This window comes from Oncorhynchus mykiss, chromosome 12 (genome assembly GCF_013265735.2).
Source record: "Oncorhynchus mykiss isolate Arlee chromosome 12, USDA_OmykA_1.1, whole genome shotgun sequence".
Lineage (NCBI taxonomy): Eukaryota > Metazoa > Chordata > Actinopteri > Salmoniformes > Salmonidae > Oncorhynchus > Oncorhynchus mykiss.
In genome coordinates this window covers 86,358,581-86,374,854 of record NC_048576.1, presented here as the reverse complement: position 1 = coordinate 86,374,854, position 16,274 = coordinate 86,358,581, and the positions used below count along the sequence as shown (strand labels likewise).

Sequence of the window (16,274 nt, the reverse complement as noted above, 5' to 3'; positions counted from 1 at the left end):
CATTCTGCCCCTGAGCAAGGCAGTTAACCCACTGTTTCCTGGACGCTGAAGATGTAGATTAAGGCAGCCCTCCGCACCTCTCTGATTAAGAGGGGTTGGGTTAAATGTGGAAGACACGTTTCAGTTGAACACATTCAGTTGTATAACTGCCTAGGTATTCCCTTTCTTTTCAGGTGGTCCTGTGTAGCTCAGTTGGTAGAGCATGGTGCTTGCAACACCAAGGGCTGTGGGTTTGATTCCTGCTGTGGCCTGCCTGTAAAATGTATGTACGCATGACTAAGTTGCTTTGGATAAAAGTGTCTGCTAAATGACATATATTAGTGCTTAATTGCTCCATACTACTCTTTAGGTGTTGTAGCCTACACACTGACAGGTGCTGATATCATCTCTGTAGGTGTTATAGCCTAGACACTGACAGGTGTTGATATCATCTCTGTAGATGGTATAGCTTAGACACTGACAGGTGTTGATATCATCTCTGTAGATGTTATAGCCTTGACACTGACAGGTGTTGATATCATCTCTGTAGATGTTATAGCCTAGACACTGACAGGTGTTGATATCATCTCTGTAGATGTTATAGACTAGACACTGACAGGTGTTGATGTCATCCCTGTAGATGTTGTAGCCTAGACACTGACAGGTGTTGATGTCATCTCTGTAGATGTTATAGCCTAGACACTGACAGGTATTGATATCATCTCTGTGGATGTTATAGCCTAGACACTGACAGGTGTTGATATCATCTCTGTAGATGTTATAGCCTAGACACTGACAGGTGTTGATATCATCTCTGTAGGTGTTGTAGTCACACACTGACAGGTGTTGATGTCATCTCTGTAGGTGTTGTAGTCACACACTGACAGGTGTTGATGTCATCTCTGTAGGTGTTGTAGTCTACACACTGACAGGTGTTGATATCATCTCTGTAGATGTCATAGCCTTGACACTGACAGGTGTTGATGTCATCTCTGTAGATGTCATAGCCTTGACACTGACAGGTGTTGATGTCATCTCTGTAGATGTTATAGCTTAGACACTGACAGGTGTTGATGTCATCTCTGTAAATGTTATAGCCTAGACACTGACAGGTGTTGATATCATCTCTGTAGGTGTTATAGCCTAGACACTGACAGGTGTTGATATCATCTCTGTAGGTGTTATAGCCTAGACACTGACAGGTGTTGATATCATCCCTGTAGATGTCATAGCCTTGACACTGACAGGTGTTGATGTCATCTCTGTAGATGTTATAGCCTAGACACTGACAGGTGTTGATATCATCTCTGTAGGTGTTATAGCCTAGACACTGACAGGTGTTGATATCATCCCTGTAGATGTCATAGCCTTGACACTGACTGGTGTTGATGTCATCTCTGTAGATGTTATAGCTTAGACACTGACAGGTGTTGATGTCATCTCTGTAAATGTTATAGCCTAGACACTGACAGGTGTTGATATCATCTCTGTAGGTGTGGTAGTCTAGACACTGACAGGTGTTGATATCATCTCTGTAGATGTTATAGCCTAGACACTGACAGGTGTTGATGTCATCTCTGTAGATGTTATAGCCTAGACACTGACAGGTGTTGATGTCATCTCTGTAGATGTTATAGCCTAGACACTGACAGGTGTTGATGTCATCTCTGTAGATGTTATAGCCTAGACACTGACAGGTGTTGATATCATCTCTGTAGATGTTGTAGCCTAGACACTGACAGGTGTTGATGTCATCTCTGTAGATGTTATAGCCTAGACACTGACAGGTGCTGATGTCATCTCTGTAGATGTTATAGCCTAGACACTGACAGGTGTTGATGTCATCTCTGTAGATGTTATAGCCTAGACACTGACAGGTGCTGATGTATAGGGGCATATGTTACGTGGGTGGTAAGTGATGTATAGGGGCATATGTTACGTGGGTGGTAAGTGATGTGTAGGGGCATATGTTACGTGGGTGGTAAGTGATGTATAGGGGCATATGTTACGTGGGTGGTAAGTGATGTGTAGGGGCATATGTTACGTGGGTGGTAAGTGATGTATAGGGGCATATGTTACGTGGGTGGTAAGTGATGTGTAGGGGCATATGTTACGTGGGTGGTAAGTGATGTATAGGGGCATATGTTACGTGGGTGGTAAGTGATGTGTAGGGGCATATGTTACGTGGGTGGTAAGTGATGTATAGGGGCATATGTTACGTGGGTGGTAAGTGTAGGAACATGATCTCACAGAAATTATAATACGTATGAAAACATTTGATTTTCGAAGGAATGCAACAATGTTTTTTCTTGCTAAATGCATGCTTTATGCGTTATGGCTTTCACGTTTGTTGACTGTGATAGATTACTGTGTCAGTGCTGCCAAGTGCACTTAGATGGAAACGTGGTGCCCATCTGCTCATTTGATGGCCTTCCAACTCGATTTAGTTCACCTGAGCAGATAATACCAGCTAGGCTGCAGCAGTCTCTCCTTCTCCAAGCAGCAGTGAGGAGGGAGGTCATTGTAGTGAATTTGGCAGGAAGCTGTAGCCTACACTCTAAAAATTAGGGGTTCAACAAGGGTTCTTCTAAGATCCTCAAAGTTCTTTGAAGAACCTTAGTGTTCATGGCACTGAAAATTGCCCCCAAAAGGTTATTCCTAAAACCCCATAGGAGGTGGGGTTCATCGAGGAACCTCCTTAGTTGGTGGGGGTTCTTGCAGGAACCTAACTGCCCAACTGAAACAGGATTTGTGTAACGGCAGATTTTCTCCTCTTCGTCTGAAGAGGAGTAAGGATCGGACCAAGATGCGGCGTGGTAAGTGTTCATCACGATTTTAATAAGAAAAGCACTGAACACTATGAAATACAAAAACAATAAACGAATACGTGAAATAACCAAACCGAAACAGTACCGTGTGGCGACAAACACTCACACAGAAACAAACACCCACAAACCAACATTGAAACCCAGGCTACCTAAATATGGTTCTCAATCAGGGACAACGATAAACAGCTGCCTCTGATTGAGAACCGTATCAGGCCAAACACAGAAATAGAAAAAACATAGAAACATAAACATAGACTGCCCACCCCAACTCACGCCCTGACCATACTAAATAAAGACAAAACAAAGGAAATAAAGGTCAGAACGTGACAATTTGAATTTGAAAGGACAGCAGGTGCAGGCACTTAACTGAGAAATGTAAAGATCTCCTCAATTTAAGGTTGGTCCCTTATATGATCTAAATGGATATTGTTTTGTAATGATACCATCTCTCTTTTCATATTTGTGAAAATCTTTCTAAAACAGAAAATGGACGCAATTCAATGGATTTCAATCAACAAAGAGGTAAGAATTTTTAGGCTATAATATGTTCAAGCCTATAATATGTTGAAGGCTATAATATGTTGAAGGCTATAATATGTTGAAGGCTATAATATGTTGAAGGCTATAATATGTTGAAGGCTATAATATGTTGAAGGCTATAATATGTTGAAGGCTATAATATGTTGAAGGCTATAATATGTTGAAGGCTATAATATGTTCAAGCCTATAATATGTTGAAGGCTATAATATGTTGAAGGCTATAATATGTTGAAGGCTATAATATGTTGAAGGCTATAATATGTTGAAGGCTATAATATGTTGAAGGCTATAATATGTTGAAGGCTATAATATGTTGAAGGCTATAATATGTTGAAGGCTATAATATGTTGAAGGCTATAATATGTTCAAGCCTATAATATGTTGAAGGCTATAATATGTTGAAGGCTATAATATGTTGAAGGCTATAATATGTTGAAGGCTATAATATGTTGAAGGCTATAATATGTTGAAGGCTATAATATGTTCAAGCCTATAATATGTTGAAGGCTATAATATGTTCAAGCCTATAATATGTTGAAGGCTATAATATGTTGAAGGCTATAATATGTTGAAGGCTATAATATGTTGAAGGCTATAATATGTTGAAGGCTATAATATGTTGAAGGCTATAATATGTTGAAGGCTATAATATGTTGAAGGCTATAATATGTTGAAGGCTATAATATGTTCAAGCCTATAATATGTTGAAGGCTATAATATGTTGAAGGCTATAATATGTTGAAGGCTATAATATGTTGAAGGCTATAATATGTTGAAGGCTATAATATGTTGAAGGCTATAATATGTTGAAGGCTATAATATGTTGAAGGCTATAATATGTTCAAGCCTATAATATGTTGAAGGCTATAATATGTTCAAGCCTATAATATGTTGAAGGCTATAATATGTTCAAGCCTATAATATGTTGAAGGCTATAATATGTTGAAGGCTATAATATGTTGAAGGCTATAATATGTTGAAGGCTATAATATGTTGAAGGCTATAATATGTTGAAGGCTATAATATGTTGAAGGCTATAATATGTTGAAGGCTATAATATGTTGAAGGCTATAATATGTTGAAGGCTATAATATGTTCAAGCCTATAATATGTTGAAGGCTATAATATGTTGAAGGCTATAATATGTTGAAGGCTATAATATGTTGAAGGCTATAATATGTTCAAGGCTATAATATGTTGAAGGCTATAATATGTTGAAGGCTATAATATGTTGAAGGCTATAATATGTTGAAGGCTATAATATGTTGAAGCCTATAATATGTTCAAGCCTATAATATGTTGAAGGCTATAATATGTTGAAGGCTATAATATGTTGAAGGCTATAATATGTTGAAGGCTATAATATGTTGAAGGCTATAATATGTTGAAGGCTATAATATGTTGAAGGCTATAATATGTTCAAGCCTATAATATGTTGAAGGCTATAATATGTTGAAGGCTATAATATGTTGAAGGCTATAATATGTTGAAGGCTATAATATGTTGAAGGCTATAATATGTTGAAGGCTATAATATGTTGAAGGCTATAATATGTTGAAGGCTATAATATGTTGAAGGCTATAATATGTTCAAGGCTATAATATGTTGAAGGCTATAATATGTTGAAGGCTATAATATGTTGAAGGCTATAATATGTTGAAGGCTATAATATGTTGAAGGCTATAATATGTTGAAGGCTATAATATGTTGAAGGCTATAATATGTTCAAGCCTATAATATGTTGAAGGCTATAATATGTTGAAGGCTATAATATGTTGAAGGCTATAATATGTTCAAGGCTATAATATGTTGAAGGCTATAATATGTTCAAGGCTATAATATGTTGAAGGCTATAATATGTTGAAGGCTACAATATGTTGAAGGCTACAATATGTTGAAGGCTATAATATGTTGAAGGCTAGCTGTATTGGGTGCAGATGACTGACCTGCTCACTTTTGTGTCTGTGTCGGTATACAGACAAGGAGGCATACAAAGGTATGTCAATTGGTATGTTATGCAAATCACATGTACCATCCCCTTCCCTTACCTCTTCAATGAAAATCCAATAGGCCTCCTCTACAATACGGACAAGGTATGTGTATGAAAACCATCATCAAAACAGTTTTATTCATTCACATTTAACACAAAAACCAAGGTATGAATACTGTTGTGTGCATGTTTTGTTAAATATCTGTATAATTACTATTTTTTGGATTCACAGACTTCACCCTCCCCACACCTCTGATGAAAATAACAGGAAACCTGTTCAATCACCATGCACTGCTAAATCATTCTGGCTATGGATACAGAGAACATCAACACATTAACATCAACAGGCCAGAGGATATACCCATTGGACTTGGGGCTCTGCTGGGAGTTTACCTCATATTTAGATTTCTTTATGCTGCTTTGCCACTAAAATCATACTAAACACAGACAACTAACATGTTGTGTTATTGTTATGTGTATTATTGATAATAAGAACCATTTTAAAGGGTTCTTCAAAGAATTTATAGAGGTTCCCCCATTGTTTCGATTTGAAGAAGCCCTAAAGGATACCCCAGGAACCTTTTCTTTTTTAGAGTGCATTGATACAATGCATAGCAAGCACCTTGTGGAAATAAGAGTATATTATATTTAATGCAATGATTGTTCACAATGGCAGGGTTATGGACTTTATAAAAATACCAATAGGCCTACCAGAGGGGATGGGGAAAACGTAGGCTATATGAACCCTCTTGGGGCCTACACTTTTAGTGGAAGCCAAACAAAATAGATCATGCCTGCCAAGAACAGCAACTTGGTCTCTGAGTCTTTCATTATATTCTGTACGTGGAGACACCCCATTCTATGATATGTTACAATTTCTAGCTAGGTGCTAACGTTTCGTATGGTATGTATTAATTTGTGGGTGTCCATCACCCATTTCGTATGATATGTTATGAATTACAATTTGTGTTATATGTTACAAATTTTCCAAAATGTACAATATGCTAAACGTATGACATGTTACAATTTCTAGCTAGGTGCTAACGTTAGCTAGCTGGCTAATGTTATCTAGGGCTGGGGGTTAGGGCTAAGTTTAGGAGTTAGGTTAAAGGGTTAATTAAGGTTAGGTTTAGCTAAAAAGGTTAAGGTTAGAGGAAGGGTTAGCTAACATGCTAAGTAGTTACAAAGAAGCAAAAAGTAGTAAGAAGTTGAAAAGTTGCCAAATACCTAAAATGCTAAAGTTCTCCTGATGAGATTCAAACTTGCAATCTTTGGGTTGTTAGAGGTTTGCGTTATACACCCACCCTGACTAACCATCCTACTTTTGTTTTTGCCTTAAGTAACCATTTCTCTTATCAACACTACTAAACGTAACATATCATACTAATGCTGGTGTCCCGGATTGATATTTACTATTTTACGTCTAGTCTATGAGACCAGGCTGAGAACAGTGTTATTAGGCCTGCCTAGGCCTACCCTACAGGTAAAATATTAACGTTTTTGATTCAGATGTTAAATCTATATAACATTTTCTTTTCAATACAGTTACAGGTATCTTATGTTCCATGCCTTTACCTGCCTCTTTATGCGCTCTCTTTCAAAAATGCGCACTCACGCGCACAGATCGGAAATTGTCGGTCACCTTGGAGATGAGAAACATTGAAGAGGGTAGGTTACGACTGTCTCAGCCTCGACTTTCCACACGAAAACTCTCATCGAAGCACCCTCAATATATCTGTACAACTTTATATACGATTTAGCAAGCTTTGAGACAAAACCGATGATTGCATAAACTGGCGCGAGGCACCATTCGGACACATCCATGTTTTGCGTCTTCAGAATGTCTTGAGAAAGACGCTCTGATTGTCCACCGGTCGACCCTGCAAGCAAAGGTAGAACGCGCCGGTGAAATTGTATCAATTTACAAATGACAAGATTCTGAAACTCTGCTGCATCCTATCTAATTCAGATATGATCTAATTTAATCGCATGTTTTCAAAAACTCTATAGTATTTTTCTTGAAATAAGGAGTAGTCTAAGAATATGATGCCTTAAACCAATGTGGTTAAAAAAGGGCCATCCTGGGATTATGATAATGATTTGCCTGGAAACCCGACGTTGGGCATAAATGAGAATTTACACCAAAGTTTCCGCTCACATCTACAAGCCAGAATGTTTAATAACGTTACATTTTAACGGTTGTCTTTTGCAGTTGGTCGTTTTTGGCGGAAGGAATGTGAGACAATATGCCCCCCAAAATACATACGGTGCACTCTGGAAGTATTCAGACCCCTTAACTTTTTCCACATTTTGTTACTTACAGCCTTATTCTAAAATATATATATTTTTCCCTTCATCAATCTACACACAATACCCAATAATGACAAATCAAAAATTATGTATTTTTGGCAAACTCCAAGCAGGCTGTTTACTGAGGAGTGGCTTCTGTCGGGCCACTCTACCATAAACGCCTGATTGGTGAAGTGCTGCAGAGATGGTTGTCCTTCTGGAAGGTTATCCCATCTCCACAGAGCAACTCTGGAGCTCTTTCAGAGTGACCATCAGGTCCTTGGTCACCTCCCTGACCAAGGCCCTTCTCTCCCGATTGCTCAGTTTGGCCAGGCAACCAGCTCTAGAAAGAGTCTTGGTGGTTCCAAACTTTTTCCATTTAAGAATGATGGAGGCCACTGTGTTCTTGGGGACCTTCAATGCTCCAGACATGTTTTGGTACCCTTCCCGGATCTGTGCCTCGACACAATCCGTATTCAGAGCTCTATGACAATTCCTTCGACCTCATGGCTTGGTTTTTGCTCTGTCATGCACTGTCAACTGTTTAATCAGCTTCTTGATAGGCCACATCTGTCAGGTGGATGGATTATCTTGGCAAAGAAGAATTGCTCACTAACAGGGATGTAAACACATTTATGCACAACATTTTAGAGAAATAAGCTTTTTGTGCATTTGGACTATTTTTGGGATCTTTTAATTTCAGCTCATGGAACATGGGACCAACACTTTACATGTTGCGTTTATATTTTTGTTCGGTATACATACATTTTTCAAAGCGCTGCTAGTACCTTGAGATTTATATCACCCGAAGCATGCGCAGAAAATCGGCAAGGACTGCTCAGGGGTTAGTGCTTTATGATTAGTGTTATTTGAGGTCAGTTCTGTTTCGGTTCGATTACTAAAAAATAATCACTGTTTTGATTTCGGTTGAGATTTTTATTTTTTTTTTATTAAATGCATTTTGCATTATGTGGGTTGAATGCTGTAACAAAACAGAATAAAACAATTAATAAAAGTTCCATGATGGTAGTGACTGGCTATTACTGCTTATTACTTATTAACCATCAGTTATTCAACTTTAATAAAATAATTCCGTTTTTGTGTATATTACGTTTGTTTTACTTAATGACTTCAGTATTTCATTCCAAGTCATCATCATCTCTATAGAGCTGCTGCCTATGCTGTCTGGCAAAATCTATATTTTAGTAGTTCTTCGATGTAAATAAAGCATTGTAGTTAATTACCACATTTTATGGGTTCAACTATTTGGAATATTGGCCTGTTGGAAACTACTACTACATCGCACAGTTCAGCCTGGATTTGATTTATCTCTGGAAAAACTCATTGAGCTCACAGAAAAAAAGAACAAAATTGAATTCAAATAATTTATGTCGGTCAATTAGTTGTTTAAAAAACGTTTAAAAAAATGGTTAATCTCTCAGCACTATTGGCAGGTATGCAAAGCGTCTAGTGTATGTAGTTGTATGTTGTGCGCATGCTTCAGGTGATAGATATCTGAAGGCCCTACCCTCCCTCTCTTCTTATCCTCTCCTGGGAAGTCTGTGCATAGCAGAGGAGGCTGGTTGGCTGAGCTATAGGAGGATGGGCTCATTGTAATAACAGGAATGGAGTTAATGGAACAGTATCGAACACATGGAAACCGTATTTCTTCTTCCGGTCCATTTGTTCCATTCCAGTCATTACAATGAGCCCATCCTTTTATAGCTCCTCCCACCCCCTCTGGTGGACAGGTGTCTGACAGATGGCTGCATGGCTAAGATCCTTCATGAACAGAATCAATGGGTATTGATTACACTGAAGCCCCAGTCAGTCTGTGACAGTGCTGTGCTGCTGTTTTGTTATTCCCCGGTGGCCACAGAGCTCACAGGGTTACTGCCTCTGTCTGAACTGTGTCTCACTACAAACTCGTCTAACTACACTGGATGTCTCCAACTGTTCTGCACTATTTTGACCTAAATTTAACTAGGCAAGTCAGTTAAGAACAAATTCTTATTTACAATGATGGCCTACACGGGCTAAAAACGGACACCGTTGGGCAAACTGTGCGCTGCCCTATGGGACTCCCAATCACGGCCAGATGTGATGCAGCCTGGGTGTGCAAAGAGGATGCTAGTTACTGTACTTTGGCAGGTCTTACAGATGCCTTTGAGGAACTCTTTTAGAAGAAGTCAAGTGTCATATTGTGTTGTCTGTCATCAGATCAGAGGTGATGCCCAATTATCCATGTTAATAAGCCACCGGCCTATGAGGATGTTGCACACTCCAAAGGTGTTGCAGCAGGTTGCACACTGTTACCAAGGGTTGCATGATGCACAATATTGCCATTCTGAATGAAGGTTGGAGATACAGTGTGTTTTATAGTGTGTTTTTATTGGGTGTAATAGTGTGTTTTTATTGGGTGTTCATTGGTGAACAGGTGTGATGGAAGCGGCCAGTACTTCCCTCAGAGATGACTGCCCTCCCTGGGAAGATGTGTCTCTGTCTGCCCCTCACAGAGACGATGGTCTACTGGTCACCCATGTCAACCAAACACAGGACTTACTGGTGAGCTGGTCAAGTTCTCTGTTGAAAAATACATTTTATCTCCATGAGACTAACCTGGATAAATAGTGTTTAGACTTCCCTTGAAAGCATTGAATTGAATTGATTTGTAGTTTGTTTGTGTCTAATGTATAATCATTCAGATGCTGAATCCACAGTGTAATGGGGTAAATCTTGTTTGTGTCTTTATAGTTCTTTCTCCATGTTATTACTGCCTGTGTCGTCGCTGTCTGTGTTTTAGTCCGTATTGCCCCTGTCTGTCTGTAATGCTGTCTGTGTTTTAGTCCGTATTGCCCCTGTCTGTCTGTAATGCTGTCTGTGTTTTAGTCCGTATTGCCCCTGTCTGTCTGTAATGCTGTCTGTGCAATAGGCCTACCTTATGTCTTAGTCTGTATCCCTCTAAATGTTTCTATATACAGTATATAGTACTAAGGCTTACTTTATGTCTGTAGTACTGAGCCTCAAAGTATATCTGTACTCTACCTTACTTTCTGGGCTCCTATCTGTAGTTGTGAGCCTCAGAGTGTATCTGTCCTCTACCTTACTGTCTGTGCTCCTCTCTGTAACCCAGAGGTCACAGGGTCAGGCTGCGGAGTGGAAGAGCTCCTCTGATTGGCTCCTGACCCACAGTCTCTACAGCTCCGGCCTCTCCCTATCAACACTCCTCTCACACGGGACCACTAAGATCAGGCAAGTGTGTGTGACAGGGGCCTGCTTTACATATCTGGGCCCATATTCACAAAGAGTATCAGAGTAGAACTGCTGATCTAGGATCAGTTTTGACTGAAATCATAATGAAAAAGAGCATGGACCTGATACTAGATCTTTTACACTGAGACGCTTTGTTAATACGTGTCAAGGTCCCTAGCACGCCTAGCTCGTTCCATGTTACAAATGCCCTATGCATCCAACTTATCCCATTTGGGCAGTTATTGCCTGAGCAAGGCTGCCTGAACGGCCACGTATGAACTATGACCTAATAGCAGTTGCCCTTGTCCCCTGCTCTGACCTCTCTGTGTTGGTGGCAGTGCTGAGGAGGACGGAGGCCTCAGCAGACAGCTGGAGATCACTGCTGCAGCACTCATTCACTTTGACTTCCAGCTGTACCAGTGAGTACTCCTCTCTTAACACACACACACATACACACACACACACACACACACACACACACACACACACACACACACACACACACACACACACACACACACACACACACACACACACACACACACACACACATGCGTGCAAACTCACACACACACACACTGGCATGTGGTGCCACGCACGCACAGGCACACATACACACACTGGCATGTGGTGCCACGCACACACAGGCACACATACACACACTGGCATGCACCCACGCGGGCATGCAAGCACACACACACACACACACACAAAACAAGTGCTGTCACCCACACACACACAGCTGCAACCGTGACTGCCACTGTTTGTGATAATGAACGTGTTGTTTGGACTCTACAGGGCCATTGAGCTGTACCATGGCAGAATAAGATGGCTGAACCAAGGAAGTATGAAGGCATGGCATAGTAGATCTTCTTCTTCATCATCATCATATACACTATATAACTATTGCTATACAACCTAAAGTGTCCAGAGTGACAGTTTAACTGTGCCATTCCCCTGTGTGTGTGGCAGGTGTTTGGGCTGGTGAAGGGGTCCAGAGTAGGGGTCATAGTTGACACCTCAGATGTTAACTGCACCAAGGACAGACTGCCAGATCTACAGAAGAACCTCTTGGTAAGATAGATAGACATTTAAACCACTGGTTTCACCTTATCATTTACTGGTGAGATAGATAGACATTTAGACCCCTGGTTTCGCCCAGCGATGTTTATAAACCCTGGATGACTGACAGGGACCGGTGTAATAAAGCTACCATGCAGCCATCTTGCTACTACTCCTCCCTTGAAAAAAAGATTTTGGAAGCTATAAAAATGCAATTATTCATGTCTAGATTAGTTTTTGACATGTTTATTCTATTACAGACACTTTGATGCATACTTTTAAATTATATCATGTGAGCTAAACATACAAAGGAAAAATTATAGTTAAAAAAGGACCTTAAAGTATTTCTTTAGAGAATACTAATATTAGTTTCCTCACTACAACTTAAACATTCTTACATACATGTAATTTTGTCCTTGAAACATTAAATTGAAATACTGTAGAATTCCATTTATTCCTATGGAGGACTGCTCCTACAAAGTAGTGCTAAAATGGCCGACCAGTGGCTTCAAAGCCTCTCAATGGCCAATATATTGCATCAGCAATCCAGAGTTTGTATACATCATTGGTTTCACCTCATCATTTACTGGTAAGATAAATAGATATTTAAACCCCTGGTTTCACCTCTCATTTACTGGCGAGCTAGAAAGACATTTAAACCTCTAGTTTCACCTCATCATTTCCTTCATTTACTATGGGCTTTGTCTCTCAGCAAGCATTGAATGTGTGTGTGTTTATGTGTGAATGCATGTTTGTTTGTGTGTCAGTCTCTGATAGAAGAGCAGCTCAGCTGTAAGCGTCAGCTGTACCTGATGTCCTGTGGTACTGAGACCAGCAGCCTTTGGGACGGCCCCAGAGACGTCGACACCTTCAGGTGAGAAGTCCTAAGAGAGGTCATCGAGGTCATAACATTGTGCTTTAAAGGTGTATCCCATAACCTTTTTGTCCCCTGTGGCCATCAGACTAAATGCTGAAAAAATCCATGCTCAAACACACACATGCACACACCATTTAGGCATAGCTGCGGGAAGTAGGGTGCTGAGGGTGCTGCAGAACCCCCTGCAAAATTGAAATATTTTTTGTTGTTGAAAAAATATATATTATAAAAATATAATTTAGAAAAATCAGAAAAGTACTGCCCTGGGCCTTTAATAGTCCTGTATTAGCAGACCGATATATCAGTCTGCAGTGTGGGCAAAACGTTTTTCCAGCCCCTCCCCCAAACGACTTCCCGTGGCTATGCATTTAGGTACCCTGTCAACCTGCCAAGTAGTTTTCTTGAACCAGAAAGGAAACTACAGATTGCACCTTTGACCCAGTTGTTCACCATCGAGAGGATATTATAACTGACATGTATCCCTCAAGTGTTTTGGTGGGATAAAATACAATTATTTTTCAGATGTTGCTATAGTATCCTTAAAAAGCTGCCCAGTCACTTTAGTTCAAGTTCCATGATGATACCAGAGGACTCTGGATGTTGATGTAACAGCATGGCGCTGGAGGGGAGAGGCCTGCTGGACTGTCTCACGGCCTTTGTGTGTGTGTCCCTGCAGTCTCACGGACCTAACCCAGCACAGCGCCCACTGTTTATTTCAGCTCGCTCCTGCGTTTATTTTCATTAGGGTATAATGTCTATTTTAATATGCTTCTTATGCCTCTTGTGTTATTTTAGATGAGTCATTTGGGAATGCGTGTGTACATGTGAGAACAGTTTGTGCCTGTGTTAGTAGAGGAAGACACACACACACACACGCACACACACACACACACACACACACACACACACACACACACACACACACACACACACACACACACACACACACACACACACACACACACACAGGGAAGAGTGAGAGCTACTGTGCACTGTTCTGTGGTAACTGACTGGCTGTATTCAACACCAATGCCAAAGAATACAAACATAATGTGTTTTCATACTGAACATTTTAGTATCTATTAGTGTAAATAAATGTTAAGCGTTCTATCTTTTAATACCCTCATAGATCATCACTCATTCCTAACGGTTAAGTGTATCTGTGCTTAAAAAAACCAGTCCATTCCTACACTGGTTTGTGAAAACATAAACTGTGAATAGTTTGGGGGACGCCCATATTTTCAGGTAGAGTCATACACTCATGCTTCCTCGATGAAATAGCACAACATACAGTTGATCTAGTACTGTAGGAGGTAATAGAGCTACAGTGTTGGGTTAGAATACAAATAGATAAAATACAAACAAGTTCTGTGTGAAACGTCCGTATACACACTTAATGCTATTTTGTTTTTGTTGTTCTTATTGTTGTAAGTATATACAGTTGAATTCGGAAGTTTACATACACCTTAGCAAAATACATTAAAACTCAGTTTTTCACAATTCCTGACATTTAGTCCTAGTAAAAATTCCCTGTCTTATGTCAGTTAGGATCACCACTTTATTTTAAGAATGTGAAATGTCAGAATAATAGTAGAGTGATTTATTTCAGCTTGTATTTCTTTCATCACATTCCCAGTGGGTCAGAAGTTTACATACACTCAATTAGTATTTGGTAGCATTGCCTTTAAATGGTTTAACTTGGGTCAAACGTTTCGGGTAGCCTTTCACAAGCTTCCCACAATAAGTTGGGTGAATTTTGGCCCATTCCTCCTGACAGAGCTGTTGTAACTGAGTCAGGTTGCAGGCCTCCTTGCTCGCAAAAGCTTTTTTCAGTTCTGCCCACAAATGTTCTATAGGATTTGAGGTCAGGGCTTTGCGATGGCCACTTTAATACCTTGACTTTGTTGTCCTTAAGCCATTCAACTTTGGAAGTATGCTTGGGGTCATTGTCTGTTTGGAAGATCCATTTGTGACCAAGCTTTAACTTCCTGGCTGATCTCTTGAGATGTTGCTTCAATATATCCACATAATTTTCTTTCCTCGTGATGCCATCTATTTTGTGAAGTGCACCAGTCCCTCCTGCAGCAAAGCACCTGCACAACATGATGCTGCCACCCCCGTGCTTCACGGTTGGGATGGTGTTCTTCAGCTTGCAAGCCTCCCCCTTGTTCCTCCAAACATAAAATGATGGTCATTATGGCCAAACAGTTCTATTTTTGTTTTATCAGACCAGAGGACATTTCTCCAAAAAGTATGATCTTTGTCCCCATGTGCAGTTGCAAACCATAGTCTGGCTTTTTTTATGGTGGTTTTGGAGCAGTGGCTTCCTCCTTGCTGAGCGGCCTTTCAGGTTATGTCGATATAGGACTCGTTTTACTGGGGATATAGATACGTTAGTACCTGTTTCCTCCAGCAACTTCACAAGGTCCTTTGCTGTTCTGGGATTGATTTGCACTTTTCGCACCAAAGTACGTTTATCTCTATGAGACAGAACGCGTCTCCTTCCTGAGCGGTATGGCGGCTGCGTGGTCCCATGGTGTTTATACTTGCATACTATTGTTTGTACAGATGAACGTGGTACCTTCAGGCGTTTGGAAATTGCTCCCAAGGATGAACCAGACTTGTGGAGGTCTACAATTTTGTTTCAAAAGTTTTTGCTGATGTCTTGATTTTCCCATGATGTCAATCAAAGAGGCAGTGAGTTTGAAGGTAGGCCTTGAAATACATCCACAGGTACACCTCCAATTGACTCACAGGTACCCCTCCAATTGACTCACAGGCACACCTCCAATTGACTCACAGGTACACCTCCAATTGACTCACAGGTACACCTTCAATTGACTTCGCCTATCAGAAGCTTCTAAAGCCATGACATCATTTTCTGGAATTTTCCAAGCTGTTTAATGGCACAGTCAACTTAGTGTATGTAAACTTCTGACCCACTGGAATTGTGATATAGTGAATTATAAGTTAAATAATCTGTCTGTTAACAATTGTTGGAAAAATGACTTGTGTCATGCACAAAGTAGATGTCCTAACCGACTTGCCAAAATTATAGTTTGTTAACAAGACATTTTTGGAGTGGTTGAAAAACAAGTTTTAATGACCCCAACCTAAGTGTATGTAAACTTCTGACTTCAAGTATATGTCCATTTATCAATATGTTTTAGATAGAGCTATACCATTTGTGTGCTCATGGATTTCAGTTTGTGTTGACTGCTGTGTGGGTGTAATTGAACATGAACTTGAACTAGATCTAAACTGCTAGTTTCTGTAGGCTGACTCGTTGTCAGTGGATCTGTTTAGGCTGCCTTCTACAGTAGATTGTGTCTCTGTGGCCTGTTCTCTCTCCAGACTGCAGGAGGCTTGTGGCTGGGTGGATGAGCTGGGAGCCAGGGGGGGATGTAACCTCCTACAGGCCCTGAAGAGAGGCCTTGACCTGGGCTGCACTCAGCTT

The 16,274-nt window shown here is 40.3% G+C and overlaps 1 protein-coding gene across 1 annotated transcript in view; it reads left to right on the top strand.

Annotated features, from left to right (window-relative positions):
• The first annotated feature begins 6,985 nt into the window (after positions 1–6,985).
• Positions 6,986–16,274, top strand: part of LOC110517871 (von Willebrand factor A domain-containing protein 3A-like) — a 41,830-nt gene continuing 32,541 nt past the window's right edge. The window contains exons 1-8 of the mRNA XM_036939545.1: positions 6,986–7,229; positions 10,064–10,191; positions 10,760–10,878; positions 11,217–11,297; positions 11,677–11,731; positions 11,851–11,952; positions 12,708–12,814; positions 16,172–16,274. The exon at positions 16,172–16,274 is cut by the window's right edge and continues 29 nt beyond it. Of these exons, the coding sequence (XP_036795440.1) occupies positions 10,069–10,191; positions 10,760–10,878; positions 11,217–11,297; positions 11,677–11,731; positions 11,851–11,952; positions 12,708–12,814; positions 16,172–16,274 (690 nt within the window). The 5' untranslated portion in view covers positions 6,986–7,229; positions 10,064–10,068. The remainder of the gene's footprint in view (positions 7,230–10,063; positions 10,192–10,759; positions 10,879–11,216; positions 11,298–11,676; positions 11,732–11,850; positions 11,953–12,707; positions 12,815–16,171) is intronic.